Raw genomic sequence first — 26,222 nt, 5'->3', positions numbered from 1 at the left:
AGTTATTGATTATTGGTTTAAGCGATCCGACTATTCTAGGATGAGGAGAGCCCAACGCGGCTAAAAGGTTCACCAACCTCCAGCGTGTCCAAGCACAAGTAATTTATAAGGGCTGGACGCGTTATCAGTGTTAACTCACCCCCAACTTTGCATCGTCTCCTGATTTTGCCTAATGGTCTCTATCACTGTTCATCCTCACTCCAGCTTCCAGAAAATGGAACATAGCAAAATTTGCAGGAAACAGCATGAATTGCAAGTCCTTTGAGAATCAGTATATGTGAGAATCCTTGGTGCATCTTTAGTAGAAGAGGGTTTGTAGATATGCTTTGCTCCTTAAATGTGCTTGCTTTCTCAGTTCAAAGACTGTCACAGGAGTGCTAAATAATTCCCAATTGTTAGAACTATAGCCTCAGAACAATGAGATTTAGATATTTTCCAACAATCTAATTCACATTTTTAAGTATACATCAGTTAATTTCTTTACAACTACTATCCTTCAGTTACATTTTGGAACGCTGACTTCTTTACTTCTGTTTGCACAACAGAAATTAAAGGTTGGCTTTATCACCGGCATGCCACAACAATTAATTCAGGAGTCAAGGAGCACACCACTGTTTAGAGACAATCTGTTTAATAAATATGATTGTAAAAGCAATAAACGATAGCATTTGTACATTACACTACATTGTCTAACAAAAAATACATTGAAAAAGTTGTTTTAAAATTAGCTGTTACTTCGATACTTTATGAAAACCTTTGATTTGCTTGCTATAAAAATAAGTTTGCTAACGTTGACCTTCATGGCGTTAGGTTTCAGGGAAATATACAGTTAGTATCTTCCTTTCTTTGTTCGGCACACCTTGCACAGGTTGTGTTATTTCCCTTGGATGATTAACTACACAGACAAATGACTTGCGCAGAAGATATGCGCTACTTCACAAATGTGACATATAATATCTTTATTCAAAACCAGAAATATGGCACACTGCAAACACTTAAAAGTATGAACAGTTTGTGTTAATTTGTGGCATTTTGTTGTTGTTGTGAGTTTATGTAGGAAAATGAATTTGCAGAGTCATATGATTAGCATTCTGTAGACAGAGCCTGGCACATTCTCTAGCATATATATCCACAGTACAATTTGCTTACTAAGATACAGATGAGAGGAACGTTTTTACCGTTCTTCAGGAACATATAAAACTTTTCTAACAGACATGTCGATCTGCAGTGCTCAATTTGTGCGTGTTTGCATGTGGTACCATTGACACATTTTTTTTAATTTTTTTTTAACAAATCCGACTTATTTTTTATCTACAGTCTTTGACCTAGGGTAATGGAGTGAAATGTAGAAAAGGGAAAAAGGCAAATAGTAGGTGGAATTAAGTGAAATGGGGAAAGCATGGATGAAAAACATGAGTCAGATAAAGCCACAGGAAGTGTGAGGCTGGCATGAGCTGAAGAAAGAGGAATGAAGTGAAATTAAAAGTAAGGTTCCTTAGTATTTATGACCCCGGATTCCCCCAGGAAGGACAGTGGGCACCTAAGAGAAACTTCGAGCCCCTGCAGTAATTTTTTTGTCAACAAATTAAGCACTGTTGGCACATACATCACTTTGATTCTGCTCGGCTTTTGTATCTATTTGACACGCATCTTCTGGAAAAGAACCATTATGTCCAATGCCTTTGTACAAGTATTACGAAACTACAGAGATAATGATAATAAAAAAAAAGAAATACATATGCTTTTCCAGTGCGTTCAATTGATAATTGTACAGACAGCACAGTATGATTTGTTGTGCTCCTTATATTGCACACGTGTTTTTTTCCAGTGCCACAAGGCTTCCTTCCTACTTTACGTTTTTTTTTTTTCTGTTGCACACAGAGAAACAAAATGGAAGAGAAGACATCTTTAATTGCTGTAGTAAGTTATTGTGTTTTCTTCTGAAAGAGCATACTGTGAAGTGAGTTAGGTAAAGGACATTGTGTAGTAGTATTGTTTGTGAATGGTGCAAAACTGAGAGCATTCAAAATTGATGAACTTTTATAGCTGTACAAGCTTCATCAAACTGCGATCAAATGTGCCCACAAAATGCCCTTGAGCACAAAATGCTCTGAACACCTTTTCAGTCCTTAAGATCCTTGATGTGACCACAGACATTTAGTGATTACATTGTTTCTGAAAGTAACAACTTCAAGTTTGGCAGCTTGAAAGGGACCCTCAACATTTCACTGCAGTTACCACAGATCAGAAATCAAATGTTCTTAAAATGACTGACATTCTAATCATAGACCTAACCTTGAGAGGGAGGCTCTCTAACCTAATCTAATACTACAGTACAGCAGATCATACAGTTTTGGCCACAATTTGAACCTTCTGGGTAAACAAAAGACACCAGGCGCCATATTATACAATGCAGCACATTCTCCTTGTTTGCTTCTGGTGCACCTGTCAAAAGGTGCGCCATGCGCAAACAAGGAGAATGTGCCATATTAGTTCCAATACGCTGCCCCACGGGCAGCCATGAACTCACTTTGTCACCAGGGCAGCACTTACAAGTGAAAAACAGAGCAGTTTTGAAGCAGCCGCTCTGTGTTTACCTGTGCAGACTCCACTTGCATGCACTTTTAAGGGGAATTAGAGATCCCCTTGTAGGCAGGTGCAGTGAGACACTGTACCCACCAGCAAGGGGATGTCTAGTGGTTAATAGGACCCCTTTTACGCCCTCCAGAGGGGTGCCATCAGGGAGCGCACTGAGAGTGCACCACCTTTTAGGTATCATGCTGTCAGTGGACCTCCTGACAACTTCTTTGCATCTGTGCCCATGGCTATGATACGGCGAGGGTGCAGAGGCAAAGGGATTCCCTCATTTTCATGGTTCCACACCACCATGCTAATGAGGGAACCCTCTCTGGTACTAGAGTTGGCCCTATATGTTCACCAGCACTACCTCCACAGAAAGGGCTGCACAAGTGACTGCGGCCCTTCCGAAAATACCAAATTGCCCCAGGGTGCTTGCAAAGAGGGCACACATGCCCAGACAATTTCCATAAAACAGCTCTAGGTTGGCCTTTGGCCGAAGCAAGAGGGCCTGATATTCACTTGTCCATATCTAAAGTCATCTACTTCGGCTTATTCATCCATTTCAACCTCACTTTTGAATGTTTGATAAATCTGTACGGTACATTAAAAGTGGTCACAACACTATTTTTCATTAATATTCTACTAACTGTATTAACCAAGCAGCAGGTTTTGAAGGATTTGTGCTATAACAAGGTGTGGGCTGAACTTGAGGAGTTTTACTCCATGGAATTACATGGAGGTACAGAAAAACTCTGCAAGATTCCACACAATTCTGCCAATGGGCAGAAACTATGCAGTGTCAGTAGCTTGAGAAGTGCTAAAAACCAGCAGATAAGGCACCATCCATTGCAGGAGAGTGCACAGCCATTTGAGCTGATTTTGCTGCCACTCAAGTAAAAAAATCTACCAGAGTCGCAGCAAATCTAGTTAAACAGTAGTCTTCTAAATGCGACTGCTTGCGAATTCCTATACCACTCACGTTAGAACACAGCACTGGTGGATGCCAAATCTCGCTCTCATATTCTGGAGCATCGCAGGAGGAACATTCCACCACGTGGAGATAAAGAGTAACACAGAGTGCTCAAAATTTTACCAATTACACAAGCAGAATGTAATATTTCATCCACCCCTGGATGTATTTACATGTAGTAAGCAATATCTCCATTATTTAAAATGCTGGTACAATACCACATGGTATTCTTTGAGTCCCGCTGCACATTTTTATTCACTACTTGGTGTATTAAAACAATTTATGTTTTCTCTTTATCTTTTCACTTTCCCCAAGGGTTTGTAAGTATTTTTTCTAAAATGTTCATCAGCATCAGTCACATACAGAGTAACTGAACAAAATAAGAAAAATTGCAAAACAGAAAATGTGTCCATCAGAATCGTTACTCAAGTATAGAATTAATTATTTTAGAATTAACGGATTAAAGAAAATAAAGCAGTCTAATCAGTAATATTCAAAAAATATGTTTAATTCAGTATTTCCGAAATAGGGAAACCAGTTTCTTCCCAAGGGAATCTGACTTCATGCACGAAATATGTGAATGTTGTTTCCCAGAGAAGCCTTTGCAGAAAAATGAATGATTCCCTGGGAACCATCGTTTATTAAAGGCATTTTTATGATTACGTCCATTTTTTCCAAATTTGGTGCCATGTTTGAGAATTCATGCACGTTTGTGTGAGATAATTTTTTAAACATAAAACATTTGCAGTGAGTTACTACTATAGTATTTCTGAATTTCAGGAGTAAACCAAAATTAAGCATGAAGTACTTTGGGCTTACTCAAGTAATTCATGAGTTAACCAGGAATACTGCAAAAGTAAGTCAGACCTACTCTTATGCCAATCTTTGTGAATCGCTCCCTATATGCTTTAACATCCAGAAAAGAGTAGGTCATGAAAAAAATCCTGTCAAGTTAATGCAGATGATTTTAATACGTGTGTACTTGCTCTAACCCAAGTGACCTGCTGATGATGTTGATAGGAGCAATGGAGATTGGTCTAACCTTGTAAGTAAGGTGTCCAGCTATATTTCAATTGCTGAGGCTGTACTTCTGGACAGCACTGTAGTTAATTACAACATACTTCTTAGTATCTGAATACACTCAGAGTGGCCTCTGGATACTCTTGATAATCAAAACTGTCAGCATATGATTGAGAGAAAGCTATGTCACCTCAATGCGGTAAATATGCTACTTGGAAACAGCAGGAATATGTATCTATTTCCAGGCCACTGAAATTATGAGACTCTAAGGCATATTCTACATAATTATGGTTTTGCTACATTTGCCACAAAACCCCTCACTTCACTGGCGTAACAATAGCCCCGGCAGTGCGGGGGCCTGAGCTCTGGGGGACCCTCAGGAGGCCCCTCAGCACAATACACTGTGCTCGGGCTGCAGGCCTCTGGCCTGGGACCTCCTGACTTGGTTGGTGCCCCACCCAGTATACCTCGTAGGGGGCCCCCTCAAGTTTCGTTACACCACTGCCTCATCTTTTGTATAACTTGCACATTTTAACAAAAATTATATTTTGTTTTTAGCTCTAACAATCAGAAAAGTTACAAGAAATGCTTTCATACCTGTTGCTGCGAGGTGTTTGGTATTTTATCATGCAGAGGCAGGTCACTATTCAGTTGCTGTTTGTTGTATTAAGGCGTTTAAAGTGAAAATGAAATGAGGTGACACCATTGCCCACACTGTTAGGATGTGTAAAAATGAAAATACATAAAGTAATACTGCCTCAAAATGTGCCACTTTACACTGCATAATCTCCCTTTTCGTATTGCATAACTTAGTCACGTTTTTATCATTTTTTAATATAAATGGCTGCCTACAATCTGCATAACACTTTGAATTCTGGAAGAAAAAAAAAAACAGATATTGGATGAATGAAATACGGTAGTGCAAAACACGATTTCTGAAAGATGCCTGCAGCAATGGTTCGTGACTTATAAGGAAGTAATTAAACTACTTTTAAAACCAACGTCCAGTGACAGCAAGCATGGACTTATGACTTTAAACCTATCACTTATAACACCGTGGCATCATAGAACTAAAATTTGTACACATGACCCCTTCTTCCACACTATTGTAGCCTATTATGGTATAATTTCATGGACTGCAAAAAAAAAAAAGTTTCCTTTTACGGCTTCAGCAAGAGCGAACGAGGCTAGTCGTTTTTGATATCCCCGAGAATAATGAACAGCGTGAAGTCAGGCACGTGCTTAAAATGAATACAGAAGAAAAATCTAGATCCGGCAGTCTTGTTAAGATGTTTGACTTATCCTACGGGAACTGTACAGGGAGAAAAACTCGGTTAATGTTTTATTCACTTTCAACATATGGCTTAATAAAAACTAAAGCTGCACCTGCTTGACTGTGAGAAACATTTCAAAAACTTTTCGAACAAGGCAGGGGATTTTCCTTTCAAATTCGGTAGATCCAGTGATGATATATAGCGTATTTTCCTTGAACGCTCAAAGAAAAAGACATGCGCGATAGAAGTCTTGTGGCTTAGGAGGCTAAACTAAGATGCTCTTCCTACCGATCCTTTCACAGACACAATTTACAGAAGAAAATACAGATATCTTGTGAAGCTCTATATCCCCCAACGTTTTCATCACTGCTTGAAATGCATTGAAAATTGATAGTATGAAAAAACTTCGCCACTTCCAGTGATTCTAGCGTGTAACTTATTTCAAATGCCAAGAATATCTCAAGAGCATGCAAATTCTTGGCCTGCACGATTATGAATCTTCTACAAACACAACTGATCTGAAAAAAATGTTGGAGGCAGTGAGTATTCCGAAAACCAAGATTCTGTACAATGAATGCTCTTCCCAGCGCGAAGGTCTCAACATCCCCATGCACAGGTTTAAAGCTGCAACCCCTCTCTTTGTCTGAAGAATTTAAAAGTCCACTTCCTTTAAATGTTATTTTTTTGTCTTCCTTGGCTCAAATATTTACATAGGTCGGAATCTCTTTTGTGCTTTGCTTCTCAGCCACTATGGAAATATTTCCTGCAAATAAAAAAAAAAGTTATTTTGGAATTACATATCATGACAGAGGCAGCAATTAAGAGGGACATTTAGAATTGGGGATTAAACAAGGATTGAACAAATGGTGTGCTTTCACCAGAGAACATTTAGTTAACTGTTCTTCCCCTCATTTCATTTAATAGGAGATCTATTTAAATGGGCACCTGGTATTTGGTTAGTGTGGATGGAAATGGGAAGGCGCAAACATGTTTCCTTTCTCTAGCTCAAACGTTACTTTGTAGTCCTTATTTGACCAAGCATGAGCCAATATTTGATGATTCTCGGGGTACTCTGAAGTCCCGCTACTGGTGGCACCCTAAATAGTACCTACTATTGCTGTGTATTGGATTCTGGATTGATGGGAACAGTATTGTTTCTATTAAAAATTAACGATGAAATAGAAAAGGCACCTTTTCACGCAGCTCTTATTCTGTGTGACCATTCAGGAAACTTATACTGTCTGCGCTGCTTATAGATACGTATTATAATTAAAGTATGGAAACATACATTTTAAGATACTCTCGGTTAACAGTGAATTTATGGGCTGGAATGGTTATGTAATTAGTTATACATTACACTTTTAAAAGCTTAACTTTTTTTTTTTAGCTCACTAGTTTAACTATTTTGCATATTTAGTACAGCTGTGCAGCCCTGCATGCCACAGTTCTTTCAGAATAGGGAGGCTGGCTAGATGAAGCATCTCATTCCATGAAAAGACGTGTTTATTTGAATATAATTCAGTTTGCTTCAGCACTAAAAAAAGAGGGGAAGGGGACACTTAGACCTAAGCTTCTCCTGCCAAATTGTCAGATTTTTCGGTTGATGTTAAATGTTCATCTAGACTAGGGATGACGTTCAAGATTTCTTGCAGCAAGTCTTCAACGGAGTTTGTAAACACAGCACAGTCATTTGAATTACACTCTATGTGGGACCAATGAAGGCTACTTTATTGCCAAAAACAGACGGCCTTCAGTTGGAGAAACCATGGATTAGTCTGACTCAATAATTTATGTTAGACTAAAAGTGACATTTTTGTTACTTTTGCTTGAATAAGGTGGTATCTCTAACTGGCAATTTCCTTACTTAGGAACAATATTATTATTAAGGGATAGAGATGCATTGACACACCCGATTTCCCAATTCTGTTTATTACAGAATGCACATGCGTACCAACTCTACCAATTAAACCAATAACACAGCATATCATGTAAACTCTTTGGGCCTGATTCACAAAGGTAACTTTTGCTTAAGTTTGCGATTGTTTGCTATTCACAAAGGTATTGAAGAAGCACTACCTTTAGGAGTGTAGAGTCTCTGCATATACACAGAATGGGCTGTCTTATTTTGTGTACGTAGACTCCACAGTTGTAAAGATTCTACTAGTGAAATACTTTTTTGAAAGGAAAATGTACATAAAAGTTTAAGTTTACCTATGTGAATCAGGCCCTATGTATTTCAATTTGTTCTCTGTCCTGGCCATATCAGCCTGGCCATCACAAATTTGTGCAATATGCACGGTTGAATATAATATATTCATAACCGTACAAGATGTTCTCTGCTGGAAAGTTGCATTCAATAGTAAGCTATTTCTCACCCTGAGGAGAAGAAAAAATGCCTTTCCAAGAAGAAACCACCTTTTGGGGCCATGTTTATGCCATGTGAAATTAGGCGGGGTGCATAAACACTAAACATAAGCTTTGGCAAAGGAATGTATCTTGAATCCAAGAACTAACATATTTGGCACGAAATTCAACCCATACACATTATTTCTCTAACTAAGGAAATACTTTGCTTCCTGCACACAACCTAGCAAGTATGGTTTGAGATACAGGACTATATTTACAGAAGGTAATTACTAGGGGTGGGCTGAACTCACAGAGTTTCACTTGGTGGAATTCAGAGGAGTTATATAAAAACTCATTCTGTGGAGTTCCACGAGAAGATGGAAATCAGTACGTTGAGCTGATTTTTAGCACCATGAGCTTGTTCATCAATGAGAAATCAGCACAAATGGCAGCACGCTGTGGGGAAGAGGGTGCTACTGCTGAAGTTTGCTTTACTAACACTCAAGTCGATTTTCTATTTGAGTGGCAGCTTTCCCAATGCATAGGTCGCAACCGTCCATTTTGGGAAAATCTTGCTGGGTGCCCTCCTAGCGGCTGAAAATCATGCTAGGGGATGCCAAGTAATCTTGTGCTCACCAACTTATCATTGGCAAGTCGCGCTTGAGAAAAGATTCTGCCACATGGCGGTCAGGAGAGTTTGCCTGAAACTCCTTATGACATGCGTAATGCAGAGTGCCCAAAAGTCCGTGGACTCTGCCGCAGGAGCAGAGTTTATCACCCACCGCTAATAATTCCTAGTATCCTTCTATATAACTGTATGCATCACAAGACTCAGCGTAAAGCCACCTGTGATGTCTATGTAAAGATACATATATGAGTTCAATGGCCTTTCATTGTGGAATGTTTTCCTAGGTTTTAAAGTGGGGGTCGTACCAACATAATTGCTCTTAGAGACAAATTGTTACAGAAATAACTAGGTATGAGCCTTGGAACCACCTCTAAGCACATCTTGGAGTGTTGGGGATAAAATAATGGTGCAAGTTGTCTAATTAAGGCTAAAACCGCTTCTCTAACCTATAGCTTTATCCAGTAGGATGGCAAGTGTAAGGTGGAAGCAATGTGAAAAGTTATTGTCCATTTCATAAATAGTGCCATGGGGATGCAACAGGTGTGAGACCATTTTCTGCATCCCTGTGGCACTTTAGTATTACAGAAAGGGCTGCATACCAGTGTGTCCCCCTTTTGTAATACAGATAGGGCCATATCACATATAGCGACAGTGCTATCTTAAAAGGCTTCATCTCATTTGTATGGAGGTATGGACCCATGTACATGAGGGAATTTCATGTGACTGTGCTCACACATTATAATGGATGCAGGCGCACTGGCTTAAGTTTTGTAAACACTATTAAATTGTATCTTTATTACCATACTCTGACTTGATTTAACATATTCTATGACATTCTGCCATCCTTAGACAAAATTATTATATGAAGTGCTAACTCATGTACCGTGTAACTTGCTTATACTGTGCAATATTTTTGTTTACTGTTCATATACTTTGTATTTGTATGCTGTGTTCTCACCATTCTGGTAACCTCTAACTTGAACTTTAATCCTATGTAAATCCTTTTGTAACCCACTTGGTCTTGTCCATGCTATGTAAACTTGCTCTTAAGAAATACATACTTCATAGTGACACTGGCTCAAAACAAGTTAATAATGGATCATAAAAAGCCAAAAATTCCCTTAAAAAGCAATAGTTAGAAAATCTTATGGATACAAACACAAAACAATTTTATGGATACAAATGCAAAAACATAAACAACACTTCCTCCAGTTATGGTATGCTGCACAAGATATAGTCGAAGACTGCACTCCATATTCCCAACAAACTCCAAAGTACTGAACACTACTCAATGTTGTGTGTAGCTAATGCTGTAATGGTTGGTTGAAAACATAGATATAAAAACTCTAAAATCATGAATCTGCAGAGCCTGCAGCAAAATGCTTTTGGCTATACTGAGGACCTGGTCCACAAAGATAAACTTAAATTTTTGCATAAGTTTATGGTTTTTTTTTTAGTATTAACAAAATACGAGAATATGAGTTAATAGCAAGTTTACGACAGCAGCAACTCCACAGTTGAGGCCAAGAAATCCACATATAAAAGATAGACCTGTACTATCTTTTTTATATGCAGAGTACTCTGCCCTGAATTCACTTAGTATTATCTCGTAGTTTCCGAATACCTAAAAAAAACTTTAAAACTTACACAAATTTTTTAGTTACCTTTGTGAATCAGGCCTACAGTGAGTACTTTGAATAAGGTATTACTTTTAGCCACATCCTGGCCCTTTCCCTCCCATGTAACGTTCAAATGGTAGGGCAGTTGCATGTATCCTTTGGATAATGTGTTATGTGGAGTGCGTTCATGAGAAGAACACAGATAAATAATTGAACATCACACTCTACACCTCCCAGGCCTAAGGCTACATGCATCTGAGTTTAGAGAGCCATTTGTGTACAGCCAAACACAATGGGGCTCTGGTGTACAGAGTGTTTTCGGCCATAACATGCACACATTCCTTCCAAACTTGGTTTATTCTGGATTTGGTCATGCACAGCTGGTCTTGGTTGTTAAATTCCAAAGGAAGCTGCACAAGGCCTTTAGTCACGTAATGTTGGCTGTTTGTTGTCATTAATCAAAATACATTCAAATCTAAACAGCTAACTATGCATGCTCTTTGTGGTAAACAATGTGAATTAAGAACATGGTGTGATATTCGACCACACCCTCAGCCATGTGACGTCAAACAATTATATCATTGAATAGGTGATATCATATGTGAAGTCATGAGCAACACATGGCGGGGTGAGACTCGTGGTTTGAACAGATTACCATCACTGTGGATCTTCAGTAGCTTCATCTGTTAATTTGACAGATGTGAGCCGGTGATTATTTCTTTTGTCTGTAAAGTGTTAATTCCCTTAAAAGCAGCATACTCTGAACACCTACTTTGTGTAGATGCTCAAAGGAGTACTCATACATTAAATAAGGTGTAGCTGCCTTATGTTGAACTCATTTGTCTATGTTTCAGGCTCAAAAGGGGTTGTAGGTGTTTGTCTCGGGGTGGGTGTGTGTTATTTACTGTAGTAGCCAGTGCATCTTTCAGCCTTAGCATGTGCCTCCTAAGCTTTTGCTAGTTAGAGGAGGGAGGAATAGATGCAGAATTAGACTTCTGTTACAGCAAGAAGTTTCAATTTGAGTAAAGCAAAAAGGCCCTTCTTTCCACCAGCCACTTAAGAATCCATTTCAACACCTATTATTACATTGTGATTTAACCTGTGTTTTGACTAATATAGAATAGGATGTTTGGGTGTAGTTATGACTGAGAACTAGTGTTTTCTGGCAACAGCTCAAACGCTGCTTGTGCTTGATATGTGAACCAGAAATGCATTGTGTTGTATTTTTTTTAAGATACCTTATAATGCGTTGTGAACTTGTTATTGGTATATTGAGCCTTGTGCATCTGATGCAATTCTGCATGCTTTTGGCAATGTATTTGCACGTTGATTCTATTTGTTCTAGCATATAACGGTTAAAGAAAAATAGGAACAAACTGCTTTAAAATGTATCACGAGAAGTGATGACAGGTGCAAACAAGCTCTAAAGTCCTTTTGAGATGTGACAATTTATTGCCATTAAAATTTCTGAAAGCATTATCAAAAAAAATAGGAGTCAGATGGAGAGCAGGTTTACAAAGAAGTGGCCAATGGCTTTGGTAGGAAACAAGTAATCCGATATGTCTCTTTCTGGTGGACAAATCGTTTTGAAACGGCACTGAGCAGCAAATCTTTTAATTCTGATTTTAGAGTGAACCTCCACATGTCTCAAAGGGACAATGTAGCCCAGTACCACCTCTATTCTGCAGGTGCAAGGGGCCATCTGAAAGAACATTTCTGTCAGGGTGACCAGTAAAAACCCTGCAAGGAGTTTATGTTAGGGTTGTCAATCTTAGGGTTGTCTTCCCCAAACATTTTGCCTGCTTGCCTCCATCTTTTCTGGATTAATGCTCTGTTCGCGTTAGGACTGCTAACCAGTGCTAAAGTGTTTGTGCTCAGTCTCCTAAACATGGTTTGATTGGCATACAACAGATTGGCATATTTAATTTACAAATAAGTCCCTTTTAGAGTGGTATACCATATATCCAGGGCCTGTAAAGTAAATGCTACTACTGGGCCTGCAGCACTTATTGTGACACCCAGTTAAGTAACCGTTTAAAACATGCCCCAGGCCTGCAATTGCAGCCTGAAGGCAGTGCCCCACTGCTGTGTCAACTTGGCATATAAAACCCCTTGCCAAGTCTTAAACCTCCTTTTTATTACATATATGTCACCCTAAAGTATGCCCTAGGTAGCCCCTAGGGCAGGGTGCTGTGTAATTAAGAGGTAGGACATGTACTTTTACTTTTTACATGTCCTAGTAGTGGAAAACTTCCAAGTTTGTTTTTCACTACTGTGAGGCCTACCCCTCACAAGGATAACATTTGGAATTCCTTATTACATTTAATAAGTGATAACCCCTAAACCAGAGGTGGGTGATATATCATGTTTGGTATCTATGAACTTGTAATGATAAACTCTCTCTAATGGTAAAGTCAGATTTATCATTACCAGTTTGAAAATGCCACTTTTAGAAAGTTGGTATTTTCCTCTCTTTAACCCTCAGTGCCTGTAGCCTACCTTAGGTTACATAGCTAGGTGTAACTGACAGTTGAGACTTTGTGAATTCACCCCCGACAGTTACACAACAGAGGGACTAGCAAGGTCTCAAGGGCCTTTCCACTGGCAGGATGGAGGGGGCAGAGCTGAGCACAGACTCATTTATACCTCAGTAGGCTGAGCCCTGCCACCAGACAATAGGCTTAACAACCTTGTTTTGTCAGTGCAACTAGCTAGGAGCCATTGATGGCGGAGGCAGGAAACTCCTCGGATTTCAAAAAACCCTTCTGGAAACTTCTACCAACTTCTAGGAGCAGGACACCATAGGGTTCTCAGAGACACTCTTCAGTTCACTATTAGACCTGTGGAAGGACTCTCAGAAGACTCTCTGTTGCTGAGGCCTGCTATGCACTCTGGCAGACCGCTGCTTTACCTGGAAGGACTGATTTGCTGCCTGAAGCCTGCCTTGAATCTTCAGAGGCCAGCCCTGCTGTGGAGCCCTGCATGTTCACCTGCACCCATGACTTCAGAAGTTACTCCAAGGGCTAGGCTTATTGGCCTTCTGTTCAGAGCCACAGCGTCATGACAGGCTCCTACCATTTGAAACAGGACCTGGATGTAGCCTGAATGAGTCCTGAACCCCCAAGAGGTCTCCATTAACTCCTGGAACTTTTGGAAAATGGCCACCCGGGCACCTGTAGCACCACAACCAAAGTGAGGAATTAGGCCAAAAGGTGCTCTGAGAACCAGAACGGAATGAAGACCAAACTGATAGCCTATCCACCTGAGGAGCATCATCGGTCGGATTGACTTCGCAGTCACCCTTAACTTTTGACTTTGCCCCGGGCTAACACAACCAGATGTCCGTGGTTGTCGCTTTTCATTCTTGAGCGCTATTTCACACTTAAAACTTTAAAAATTCCTAACTCCAATTCTACTTTATTGGATTTTTATGGTTTTGATGTCAAATAATTAAAACATACTTTAGTTTTCTAAATTGTTTAAAATGTTTATTGTGTTGTGTTTTCACTTTGTTACTGTTTGTGTGCTGCATAAATACTTCCCACATTGCCCCTTAGCTAAGTCTGGCTGCTTTTTATGCCTAGCTACCCAGGGTAAAGCACAGGTTAATGTAGTGACCTTTTGTGGTTCACCGTGCAAGGAACTGTGGCTGTTGCTTGATCAGGGCTCACATCCAAGTCAACCAACAACTCTTTTTTCCACTGTGTAGTATCAGGACTAGAAGTAATTTGTTTATCACTGTAGAGAATGGGTTCCACTCATTTAATTCCCCCTGATTTTTCATTTCCTGACTACCTAAATGTTTGAAATTATACTTTAAAAGTGTGTCTCACCCACTGAGTCTCATTCATGGTAAAATCTGTGGAAATGGACTGAGAGTGGTAACCACCAAGTGTCCACCCTTTAAGATAAGGCCGCTTCTGCATAGCTGGGGCAAGAGGCTCTGGGCTGGTGACATATGAACATGTGAGCATATGTGTGTGCACATGTGTGGCATGAATGCATGCGACTACCTTCTAGTGCCGCCCAGTATCTATGCGTAGTTGGCAGACAGGATCCGTCAGGGATTGGTGCTGCATGTGTAGGCCGTATGAGCTAGCCTTCATCATGTAGATCTGCATCATGCCTTAGGGGTGAACTCTGCACCACCACACAGCTTCACCATACTTAGGTCTAGAGATACTGGTCAGGTATCAATGTTAGGTTATACAGGTACACTAAGTGAAGATCCACTATGACATTTGTGATATCTGTTTGCCCCCTGAGGAAGAGTAGAGGGAATGAACCTGCTGGGGAACCTTTAGTTTTTCCTCAAGACGTCTGTGGGCTGATCCTATACGAGTGTCCCCTTTTAAGGGAGGGTGACTGTGGAGGGGCTGTGGAAGGTTTAACCCCAAGCAGAAGAAAGCATCAGGGGCATAGGCAGAAGGCTGGTCTGATGAAGGGAGCCTTGAAAATCAAATTCTCCACTGAAATGTCAATTTAGAAGCTAGAAAGCCTGACGACAATGCTCCTGGGGGCATAGAGCTGGCTCCCAGAAGTGAGACAAGACCCAAGAATGCAGTCAGCAGTCAGAAAGATTGGTCCTTCTGTCAGCCAAGCTGAGAATGGAGAGAGGAGAGTAGCACAGCACTACTGTTAGTGACTATTTCCACAGGTTAAATCAAGTACCCAGGGCTCAGCACAACCTCCTGTTAATTTGTTCTAACGAACAGGGGGTGCTTGTCAGGTCCCCTCCCAGAGTCACTTTTCACCCCAAGGATCCTATTCCCAAGGCCAAGGTGCAGAGAAATATTTCATGGGGGACCCTATGTCACAAGCTCCTTGCAGCAAGTAATAAATCAAGTGTTAAAAGTCCATCTCATCAGCATGTTTGTCCCAATAATTTTCGAATACTTAAACAACAAGATATGTTGTTTTACTGTAATGTTTTTATTGTTTTATGTGCTTTAACACTAATGCCAGTAAGGGGCTTCATTACGTGACTCATTTGTTTGTACTGACTGATGACTAATTCGTGGTTTCCCTTTGGCAACAGGGGTCAGTTCTGGAATATGGTCAAATGACATGCAGACCCTGGTGACTTATTTATTTGTACTGATTCTGGTGACTTTGGTGTTTCCCTTTAGCAGCAGGTGTTCCCCTGGAACAATCTCAAATGACCTGCTGACTCAGATGACTCATCCGTTTGTGCTGACTCTGATGTCTTCTTTGTTTTTTCTCTTTGGCAGCAGGTGCAAATTCTGGAACATGCTTGAGGTCACCGCCTTCTGAGATGGTACCTCTATTTAAAAGGCTGTGCCCTTTTAGCTGCATTTGCTAGTCATGTTTCATTTTGAAAGGAGTTGATACATCAAGGAGCCAAACACCCAAGAGGTTCTCTCGGTTTCAGAGAACAGTTCCGGTCTTCCTACAGATCAAGGCTGCACTTATTTCCTGGAACTGCACTCTCTAACTGCATGCTTCAGTCCCTTCTCACCTTTTTCAGATGATAAGATGAGGTACCGTCTTCTGGTGCTCGAGCAGAAATTCTTCTGGCGAATTGGTAAAAAACAGCACTCCAGTATGGCAGCAATTTGGGGGCATGTTTATGTCTGCACTAGAGGTTGATGAAGGGAGATCAAACAACCATAACATGAGGTACAGATTGGAAACTGACTCCTAGTTACGACAGCAGTAGAAATGTATCTCTGGATATATATTTGCTTGTTTTGGAAACTCACAATGGACCTTAAAAGGAACTCTTACAGCTTTTGTTTCAGGAACACCAAGGACTTTGTATTATTTCCCATAAGAAACTGTAATTCTGGACTTTTCTCTCTTTGTGGAAACATCCAGAGTCTTGTGTGAAATGTAAACATTATTTTTGTGAAAGTAGAACTAATAATTGTTTACTAACCTTTCTCCTTCCAGGTCTCCTTCTCTGGAGTAGCCACCTTAACTTCCCTTCCCTCGGTTTGGCCACATTGATACTATTGTGAAATATAAAACTCTGAGTCGGTGCTGTCAGCAGGAGGTCATCTTGGAAGCATCGCTTCTGAGGAACTGGGCAATGTCCAGAACACAAAGTACTGGGGTACTGCCCAGCTCCCACATTGCTGCATGCCCTTTCCTACTCTCCATACTCCTATAAAGAGAAGCGGGATACACCCAGCCCACAGCCTCCTGCCCTTGCTGCTTGTGGGATGAGGAGAAAGAAGCAGCCTGCTGGCTCCTCACAACATCTGTGCTACAGCAGAAGCTGGCAGACTGGTGCAGGAATGAACTCCCCACACTGCTCCCACAATACATGAATGCCAGATGTCCTGTCCAACGGGCAGGGGCACCAAGAATTAAACATGCCAAACAGTGCAAGGCTGCATATGGAAAAATAAATGAGTGCAAAAAAAGCAGCAAAGGCCACGAATACAAAATGCAACCTGCCGGGACTAGAGGCACACCATGAGTCTGTGGGAGGGGTTGATATTTATATAAATTTCTTCTTTGGTCCTGCAGGAGTAGACATGGGCATCATTAACATTTTCAAACAACTTTTGGAGCTGCAGGAGTGCAGCGGCTCCACTCCAAAAGAACTTCTGAAAGTCACCTTAAATGTCCCAAGGAAATACAGTTGTGATCCTCTGAGACATTTTATATGGTTTTAAGCATTCCAAGAGCTTGTATTTTCCCAAAGAGGTTCGGTAGTGTGGAGACCCATTCTGGGGTGGACCTGAGGCAGCAGTGAAAGCAGTATAAAGATTGTAAAAGGACTCATGTCCACATGTAAGTGAAGTGACAATGTTATTGAATGTGCTTACATGAACACTGGGTCAAATACATATTAATGAAGGTCACAGAGATTGTATCATCAGAAGATGCTATTGATGTGGTTTGCAATGAGATTACATGCCATATTTTTATAATTGCAATGACACCCTGACAAAGCCAGTAAGCCTGACATTTTATAACTGCACCCTGTGTCTTTACTCTATACTATGTGTCTATACTTAGGCGCACAAGTATTTTCATTTATGGTAATGGTTTGCTGGAGTGCCAACTGTTCTATGGGTGTCATCAAAAAAGTTATTTCCATGTGCCTGTTTGTATATATTTATAAATGAATGTATAGTTTTTATTAGTGAATGCATAATAAAGTACTTTTCTTTTTATAAGAAAAAAACATTGCCTAGACAATGATTTATTCAGTTTTGTTGTGTTTCAGTGAGCTCAGAGTACTAGCCGCACCGCCACCTCTGAGTAGACCTTGTCCTGCTCTGCTTTTCTACCCTGCTTCACTCACTTGCTACAAGGGTTACTTGTTTCTCAGTAAAGAGAAACCTGCAGACCTATTACTTGTGAAGAATTCACATTGAACAGAATAATAACCTAATTTCTTAAAGCCATCCATAATAAAACATAAAATCTATCATATTTTTTAAAAACAATGTTCTAAATACTGGAAAGAGACAGACTGTTTATTGAACAGATCAGTGGTGTAAAGCAAAGCGACGGGCCCCCAAGGCAGAATGTGGAGTGGAACCAGTTATTCAATTGATTCTGGCTGAATGGGCCCCGTGTGTCATAGGGGCCTAAGTTGCAGCTCTGAAGCAGATCTATTTTTTTCATAAATACTGTGAACTGTCAAGGGCCTACAGGGCCGGAGGTTGCAGGATTTGGACAGGTTGGTTGGCCTCTGTAGAAGATGCAGCAATGCCATCAGAAGAATCCATAAAATATATATTTTTTTTTTAATCCCTCTTTTGTCACATGATGATACTGAAATGGAGAAGAAATTAATCGGCCTTGGAATCAAGGTTAGAGAAGAACGCATTCACAGGATAGAGACCCCAACCAAAAAAAGACAACTGTGGTAGATTTATCACTATTTCATGCAGCGCAGCAAGCCACCTTGCTGTGCTGTGGGAAAGGGAAAGGGCAGGAATGCTCTGTATTCAACATGATATGGCACATTCCTGTCCTTTCCTTGTGGTGGTGCACAATGTGCTGTCTCGTGCCAATACAGGGCCCATGCTCCACTGGTGCAAAGGTACCTGCGTTGCAGACAGGATTGGTTTTGTGCAGGAAAGGGAACCCTTCCAGCACAAAAACAATCCTCTAGGGGAAGTTTCCTCTGTCTATGTGTGCTACAAAATGCAGCACACATAGAAAGAAACATATTTCTCCTTGTTACGGCTCAGCTGGGAATGCATAGCATTTTGTTGCATTCGCAGCCCTACAGGTTTCGGTAAATCTGGGAATGCACCAAAATCCATATGTGGATTCATGGGAGAACTCAATTTCCACCCATAGAACACAGCCCTGGGACAGAGTAACATGACACAGTGATTTGTGCTGCATTGTGTTACTCTATATCTATCAAAACCACGTAGGGTCACACAAGGTGCTCTAAAGTGGCTCGATAAATCTGACTTGGTAGTTGAATGTCCCTTGGACCCCCTTGCGTGGCACAAGGGCTTTGTCGTTGAATGCCCCTCGAACCCCCTTGCGTGGCACAAGGGCTTTCAAATTCATTGATAATTCTGCCACATAACTGCAAAGATCAATCCCTTTATGTCAGACCAGCTGCACATTGAGTCATTAATGGTTGGGTTCCTGGATTTATCGCTAGATTCTTGCAACATATGAAATAGAAGATGTAGCAGACCATATGGAGACACCCTGGTCAGATGACAGAAAACCCTCTGATTTCGTCCTTGGGTTTGGATGTCTCTCTGCTTGAAAATTTCTGGGATGTAAAGGAAATCTGGATACTTTAATGGAATAGGGCTGGACTGGCTTGTAACTTATTGGATGATAACTACGAACCAGATCAGTAGCTGTCAGGAAAGGTGGAACGTTGACAACATTGTGTGTGATTATTATGAGCGGTTTAATGTTAAGGCAACTAAAGGTAGGCGTTGCCAAAGAGAGGTGTCAATCTGTGTTAAGGATGCAGTCGTTTTCTCCATCTCAAATATCGAATTTACCTCTAATCTGGGGCCTGTTATTGCCAGTAAAAGAGATAGTCGTAAGGCATTCATATGTTTAGCTCTAGGTTTGGATAGGATATTCCCAGTTTTTCCATATCTGTGGGTTTAAGTGAAAGATTCAGACTCACCCTTGTCTTGCCAGACTCACCCTTGACATTTGAGTTTGCACAGTAGTCAAAGCATCGTCCTCATACAGATAAATAAAGGTGTAAGCGGTGTTCAACTTCACTGAACGTTCATTTCATTGCTTGACTAAAACTGAAGTAACAAAGCTTTGCTCTTACCAACACTGCTTGAGGTGGGTGCGGTCTCCTGCTCCACGGCCCTAATGCTTTTACTTGAAAAAGAGAAACAGAGAACACTAGTAGCTATAACTGTGTTTAAACATTTGGAAATAAATTCAAAAGGCCAAGCTCATTACTGCACAAGTAGCCTTCATTATAACAAAAAACATTTTGGAGTACACTTGTTCTTTTCCTTTCCAGCGACTATCAACAAAAAAACACAGTAAGTGTGTTTGTTGCAAAGTATTCTGATCGTACGTGTTTTTTTTGGTTTGTAGTTCTTTGAAAGTGAAAAAGCACAATGTGGGGTTTATTAACACTGCTTTAAAGGATTAGGATAAACTAATGCAGCACATACTGCAGAGCAACATTTATTCAACTCCAAACTGAGTCCATCTGATCGATTCCTCCTGACAGCTTGAACAGCATATTCAGTCAGAGAAAATGATGGATCTTATCCGTTTGGATTTCATGCAATGCTTCGAATCCCTTTGACATTGAAAAACTCACAAGTTTAGCTGCACGGGTATGAATGAGAGTGTATGTGTAAAATAACTGAAATACAGATGACAATCGGGGCTGGCAAATGGCATTAAATCCAGAAAGAAAAGGAGGTTAACTGATTGAATTCCACTGGAATTAGACTTGAATGCAGTTTTATGTTTCAATGTTTCAAAATCGTGCACAAAGAGGTCACTATAAGGAACGGCAGACCATTTTCAGAGGACATGCGACAATCTGCAACAGGAATAATAATAAAAAAACATTCTAATGGCACAGTACTAAGGTATAAAGAAAATATGAAGGACTTTGCGGCAGTCATCACAATAACGTATTAAGTGTGAGGTGATGCGAGTTTCATCACTGCAGGTATGTAACTGCCTACAGGGTATTTTTTGACAACTTAATTTCCAACAATTTTAAAAACATTTTTGACCTTTGTTTAATAAAATGTGTGTTCTCTTTGTCATATAGCAACCCACAATGTTGTAGGACTGACCTGATTCTCTGAATAATACTTTAAAATAATAACATAGTAGTAATTAGCCAATTCACAGGCAATGCCTAAAGCATAGAGTTCTTTCTATGCTGCATATCTGGTCACCGTAAGGAATTGTGGAAACGATTATTTGCCCCACAGTTCAAACTAAAGGTCATAAAAGCTTAAAAGGTGCACTGACTTCCTTCAGTCCATGCTGCAAGACGATGTCTAGTAGGAAAAGAATAAATAATTTCTTAATCTGGATCTTACATGTGATGGCAGTGTTGCTATCACATTCATTTGGCCTATTTGTGATATACGTATTAGGTACTTACCATTCCAGCTGACTTGAAATATTTTTTTTAAACTATGCTCAAGCCAAGCCAGCTCTTAGCCAAGGACAAGAAACGAGAGACAAACTAGACAGTAAATAACAGTGGGGTTGCCCTGGCCTTGCCACAGGAAAATGTTCTTGTGAATATCTTTGCCATCTTCCAGCACTTTTAAAAGAAGGGGTTACTCCAGTCTTTGCATACTATGCAGTAGATCTCTGGTGTGAACCAAAGACTACACTTTCAGTGGACTAAAATTAAAACAGTTAGTGGTGGGTGACGCAGGAAACCAGAAAAGACTTACTTAGCCACAAGATCTGTTTTATTCAATTAGATTCTTACTTGCAAATGGTTTTGGGTGGCGTAAAGTTTAGACTCTCAGAAAACACTAACTACATGATATTATATTAAAAGTGAGAATGTTGAAATATTTATTATTGGATTAGGTTCACCTACCAATAGAATATTAGTTCTCCTGTTAAAGACCAAATGACATTTAATAAGTAGCCTGGAAGAAGAACACAGAGAGCTGCTACTATTTGTGCTTGGGCATCTGCCTTCCAGCACGTTGTTCCAAGAACTGGGTGTGTGTATTTGTTGACCTGCTCTACAAAGAAACTATTGAGTGGGTACAGAACTAGAGGCAGGTGTTGAGCAATTCACAAGCTCACCAGTGATTAGTGTGCTGCTAGAGAGCCTGTAAGAGACCATCATCATCTTTGGAGATCACCCTACTTCTGAATACAAGAGAAATGAGACCTATAAGACAACCCAAAAACAAACCTGTATTAAAATCTGTTCAGTGTTTCTCCTGTAGGCCAGCTTCACCATTGCTACTTTCAAAAGCTTAGCAAAGCAGGAGCACCCATACATCTAAAATCAAAGCTCCTTCAACAGCTCATTGTTTCCCTTCACGCAGAGATCTTTTACCAAAAAGGTCTTCAATAGGCTCGCCTATTAGGTTCAGCCAATTTCATGAAGACCCCTTTGTAAATAATCTGCACTTTTATCCCACTGGACATATTCTAGCTCCAAAAGCATGATTAATTCGAAATGCAGAGTCAGAGCTGCTCATAGTTTGTTTTATGCCTATGGATAATATTTATTCTGCTACTGCTATTTTGTTTAGATCCAGATTGTTGGGAAACCTACATCGCAAGTACCTTCCGTTTTAATTGTGTTTATGTAGTGTATGAAGTTTTTCTTTGAAGGAGATTCAATTAAGCAAAAATGCCGCACAACAGGGGGCTTGTTCATTTAGTTTTCATTGCTCCTTTTTATTTTACCATATTATTTAGAGAGCTATCCACAAAGAGCACCTTGCACATTTACCTGAAGGTTGCCATGTTAGTCAAGCCTGTATTTGCAAGGAGAGCATGTCCCCCTATGAAAATATAATAACTTTCCTGGTGCCTTCTGTTTGGGAATGAAGCAACTTAGGTCTTGCTCACACTAAGAAACTGGTCTCTAATAACATGATTGCAGTTTTCCACCAGTTATGTTTTGCATTGGTTCCATGATGAAAAACAATAGATTGATGCTAAAAAAATGGTCTGCACATAGAGAAAAAAATGAGCTGGGTAACTACATAAAACATTAATGAGACTAAACCAGGAGTTATACATACCAGTTTGGAGCTCACACTGCTAAATGTACAATGACCAACACTGGAAGAAATATGTGAAATGAAACCAAAATCTTGCAGTGTTGGTGTCATAAACCACACAAAGCTCATAGTGTGGAAAAGGGATAAAAGACAGGCATATTTAAATATCTCATATGTCATTCAAAATCAAACATCCTGTGCAAACTGGCTTTCACTTGGGCTAATTCTTGTGCTCTGTTATAAAGACCTAGCTACATCAGGGAAAGGCACAACCATCAGCCGCTACCACCCATCATAGCTGCCCTAGCTGTAACTGCAAAAATAGGGGGCTTAATCATCTTAGGGCTATTGCCAAAAAAAGCAAGCCCTATATCCTCAAAACACAGGCTCTGTGGACCAAATCATTATTAAGGACCCAACAATACAATTGGACAAGCTAACCATTGCTGATGTGGCCTAGGAAAGATGCAACTTTGTTGTGGTGCTGTGCAGAGAAAAATTGGTGTATCAGTTCAGGAAAAACTGTCGATTTTGGGATGGTCAAGATTGATTTGCACAGGTGCAGCTCACAGTGCTTTGTAGGGGTGGTGTGGCGCACGGGGTTTTTAATTAAACCAACAAGGAAAAACACTTACCAGCATCATCGCCACCGCTGCCACTACCATCGTGCCACTCCTCTGCTTCAGGCTCTGGCTCCCAGCCTGCCCCGCAGCCATTCCTGACACTGCTCAGAGCAGCGTTAGGATTTGCTGGCAGCGCCTAGCCAGGGAGCTCCCAGGCAAACTGGTAGAATGTGACTGCTCTCTCACGCAGTGAGCAATTGTGTTTGGCCGGCCCGAGATGGCCGGCCAAACATACATGCCCACTGAAGGAGGGTGTTTGTGCACCCCCCTCAGTGCTCATAACAGCCTGTGGCAGTGCCCCTCTTACTACAAAACAATACTAAACATAGTTTAGTATTGTTTTGTAGTAAATGATTTGCAGCTGCTGCTGCTGGCAGGGGGAGGAGGGGGCAACGCTACTCCGGCCTAGCGGACGAGCAGCGCCTGGACTTGCATGTATCTATCTCTGTCTGTGGGCAAAGTTAGTAAAAAACATATGTAAGGGAATACAAAACAGAGTAAAGACCAGTGAATAACATAAATTTATGGATTTCACCAATCATTTTTTTTGTTGGTAAAACAGGCATAAATAAAAGAAAGGTTTTGTGAATCTACAACTTTGTGCCCGATTTTGATTTCTTGCCAGAACTAAAATCTTGTTGTTCGTTCCTGGGTGAGCTGCATGGTGAGCTGAAAGATGCACGATCCGTGAATCATTTGGTTAACCGAGGAATAAATGAACCACAGGCATTAAATAGACATTAGGAGATATGCTACGGACCATTGTGGCAGCAATTGATAGCTAATGCGTCTCTACCTTGCAATAATCATCTAAGTCTTGAATAATGTTGATGTGCAAATCTTCGCCCTGTGTTGATTTATTAACCTTTACCCAGCTGGAGGACGTTAACGAATTTATTCTTAAAAAAGTTGAATTCTACATGATTTTAAATATATTCTCTCTATTGGCTTTGGTTGAATGAATGGAAATGAAGCTGCACAATTACGGGTGTCAGTCATACGCTTGATTAAAAGGCTGCGAGCTTCATTTGTGCTAATAGATTTTTACATTGTGTTCTATAACGCGATTTATGATCTAACGTTTTTTGGCTTAGTTATATGGCTATAATTAGAATGGTTAACAGGAGACCAAACTGATCACATTTGAAGCATCGATTGATTCTGCCATTCGTATCATATACTCTGATTTCAATGTTTTATTTAAATAAAAATGTTTTCGAAGCACACGAAGATCATTAATAACAATCTAACTTTTATAAACCAAAGGAAATTCTTTACTATGAAAATCGCATTGTTGTTCGTAATTGTAAAGCAATGAAGACAGTTGTTTTCTACAAGGAGCAGTATATACGTGTTTAAAGAAATACTCATTTTTATTTTGACTTTTAAGGAGAGGTGGCATGTTATTTTGCAGCTTGCAATACAAGGGCTCACTCCAGAAACAAATTGAAAAGAAGAAGTCTATCGTTCACAAACATACTCCTATAATTTGCATGAGTTTGAAACTTTCTCCAAAATCCCGAAATCTTTAGGGGTATGCTTGGAAATCTTACATTTCCATATACAGTTGTACACCCCTTCAATTAATTTACACCAAATACAAAATCTGCAAAATATGTGTCCCTGGTTTCTAATAATGTTTGATATATATATCAAATGAATCTGGCAATTCATGTTGCTGCTCTGTGTTTTGGAATGTAAATATTTTATATACATGTGGAACAGTGTACCCTCTACTTTACACATTCTTTCTCATCACAGATAGGTTCTGTAATCTCGACTATAGTATTCTGGTATATCCCTCAAACTAAGATTGTTTTGTATAACATAGTTCTTATAAAAGAAACAATTATCTTTATCTGCACTGCACATGAAACATCGTGGTCAGTTTAGCCCATATCATGTGTCGATGGGTTATGGTGCTGATTTTTTTTTTTTTTAAAGTGGAGTTTCAGACTCTTTTCACAATGTTTTTTTTTCCCCATTGAAATGTTCATTTTCCATAAAATTCACAACACAGGAAAGAAAACTTATGGTGAGGACAAATGATAATATGTCCTCACGTTTAGTCAATCAGGGGTATTCCAATGCATTATAGTACTCTTTAACTAAATAATGATTTTTAAGGCTCACATAGTCTTTCCCAAGTGGTCGTAAATCGAAGGAATCGCAGAGATCCAGGGTAACTGTAACCCAACCCTTTGCCAATAAGGTATTCTACTAGTGCTTGCCATTGGCTTTAAAACTTGTGAATCAGTCCACTGAGTTCCCATGACAGCTTCTCCGTGGCCATCTATGCCCAGAACGTTCCCACCCTCTCTTGCATCATTGGTACCAGGAGGGATTTCCACTTCGGCGCCAGGAGTTGCCTTGCAGCCATGATTGTTGATCAATCTCAAATCAACCTTTAGCAAATCAGTAACTTTAACAGGCCTAAGATCAAAAGCAGTATTTGTGGGGTTAGGCTGCAATGGGCATCCGACCACCACCCTACTATGGCTAGCAATCTGCTTCCAAATATTGACAACCTGGTACAAGACCACCACACGTATTACATTCCCTACTTGGCTGCATCCCCTCCAACATAAGTCATCTGCTGTCTCATACATTTATTTCAGTTTTATGGGTGAAACATGCCACAACATCATGAGTTTGTACGTTGATTCGCTGTTCTGGACACTTTTACAAAGGGAAGAGATATTGAGCCTGAGTTTTTGCAAGTATGTTGTGGGAATGGGTTTCCCCAGAATTTGGTACCACTCTTTCATGAATGCCCATTTTACGTCTGGGCCTACATCAGTTAGGGTAGCACAGATATTGGAGATGATCCCTTTGGCATGGCTCATGAACAGATTTTCCTATACTGTTAGAGGTCTTGTTGCTGCCACTTTGTTTATGGGTACTAGGTCCCCATTGAGAAGGTGGAAGTATCACATACTGTCTGCTTCCTGCATAGGTTCCCTGAAGCAAATCATGCAACATTCTGCAG

The 26,222-nt window shown here is 40.2% G+C and overlaps 1 protein-coding gene across 3 annotated transcripts in view; it reads right to left on the bottom strand.

The window, feature by feature from the left end:
- Window positions 1-617: 617 nt before the first annotated feature.
- LOC138300266 (VPS10 domain-containing receptor SorCS1-like) overlaps window positions 618-26,222 on the bottom strand; it is a 2,596,073-nt gene continuing 2,570,468 nt past the window's right edge. The window contains exons 26-27 of one of the 3 annotated variants that reach the window (XM_069239431.1): window positions 19,691-19,743; window positions 618-6,607 (exon numbers count right to left, since the gene is read on the bottom strand). In XM_069239431.1, coding sequence (XP_069095532.1) covers window positions 6,543-6,607; window positions 19,691-19,743 — 118 coding nt within the window. In that variant the 3' untranslated portion in view covers window positions 618-6,542. The remainder of the gene's footprint in view (window positions 6,608-19,690; window positions 19,744-26,222) is intronic. The other 2 variants (XM_069239429.1, XM_069239430.1) reach the window with 2 other exon arrangements.

This window comes from Pleurodeles waltl, chromosome 6 (assembly GCF_031143425.1).
Source record: "Pleurodeles waltl isolate 20211129_DDA chromosome 6, aPleWal1.hap1.20221129, whole genome shotgun sequence".
Lineage (NCBI taxonomy): Eukaryota > Metazoa > Chordata > Amphibia > Caudata > Salamandridae > Pleurodeles > Pleurodeles waltl.
This window is presented reverse-complemented; position numbering and strand designations above follow the sequence as displayed.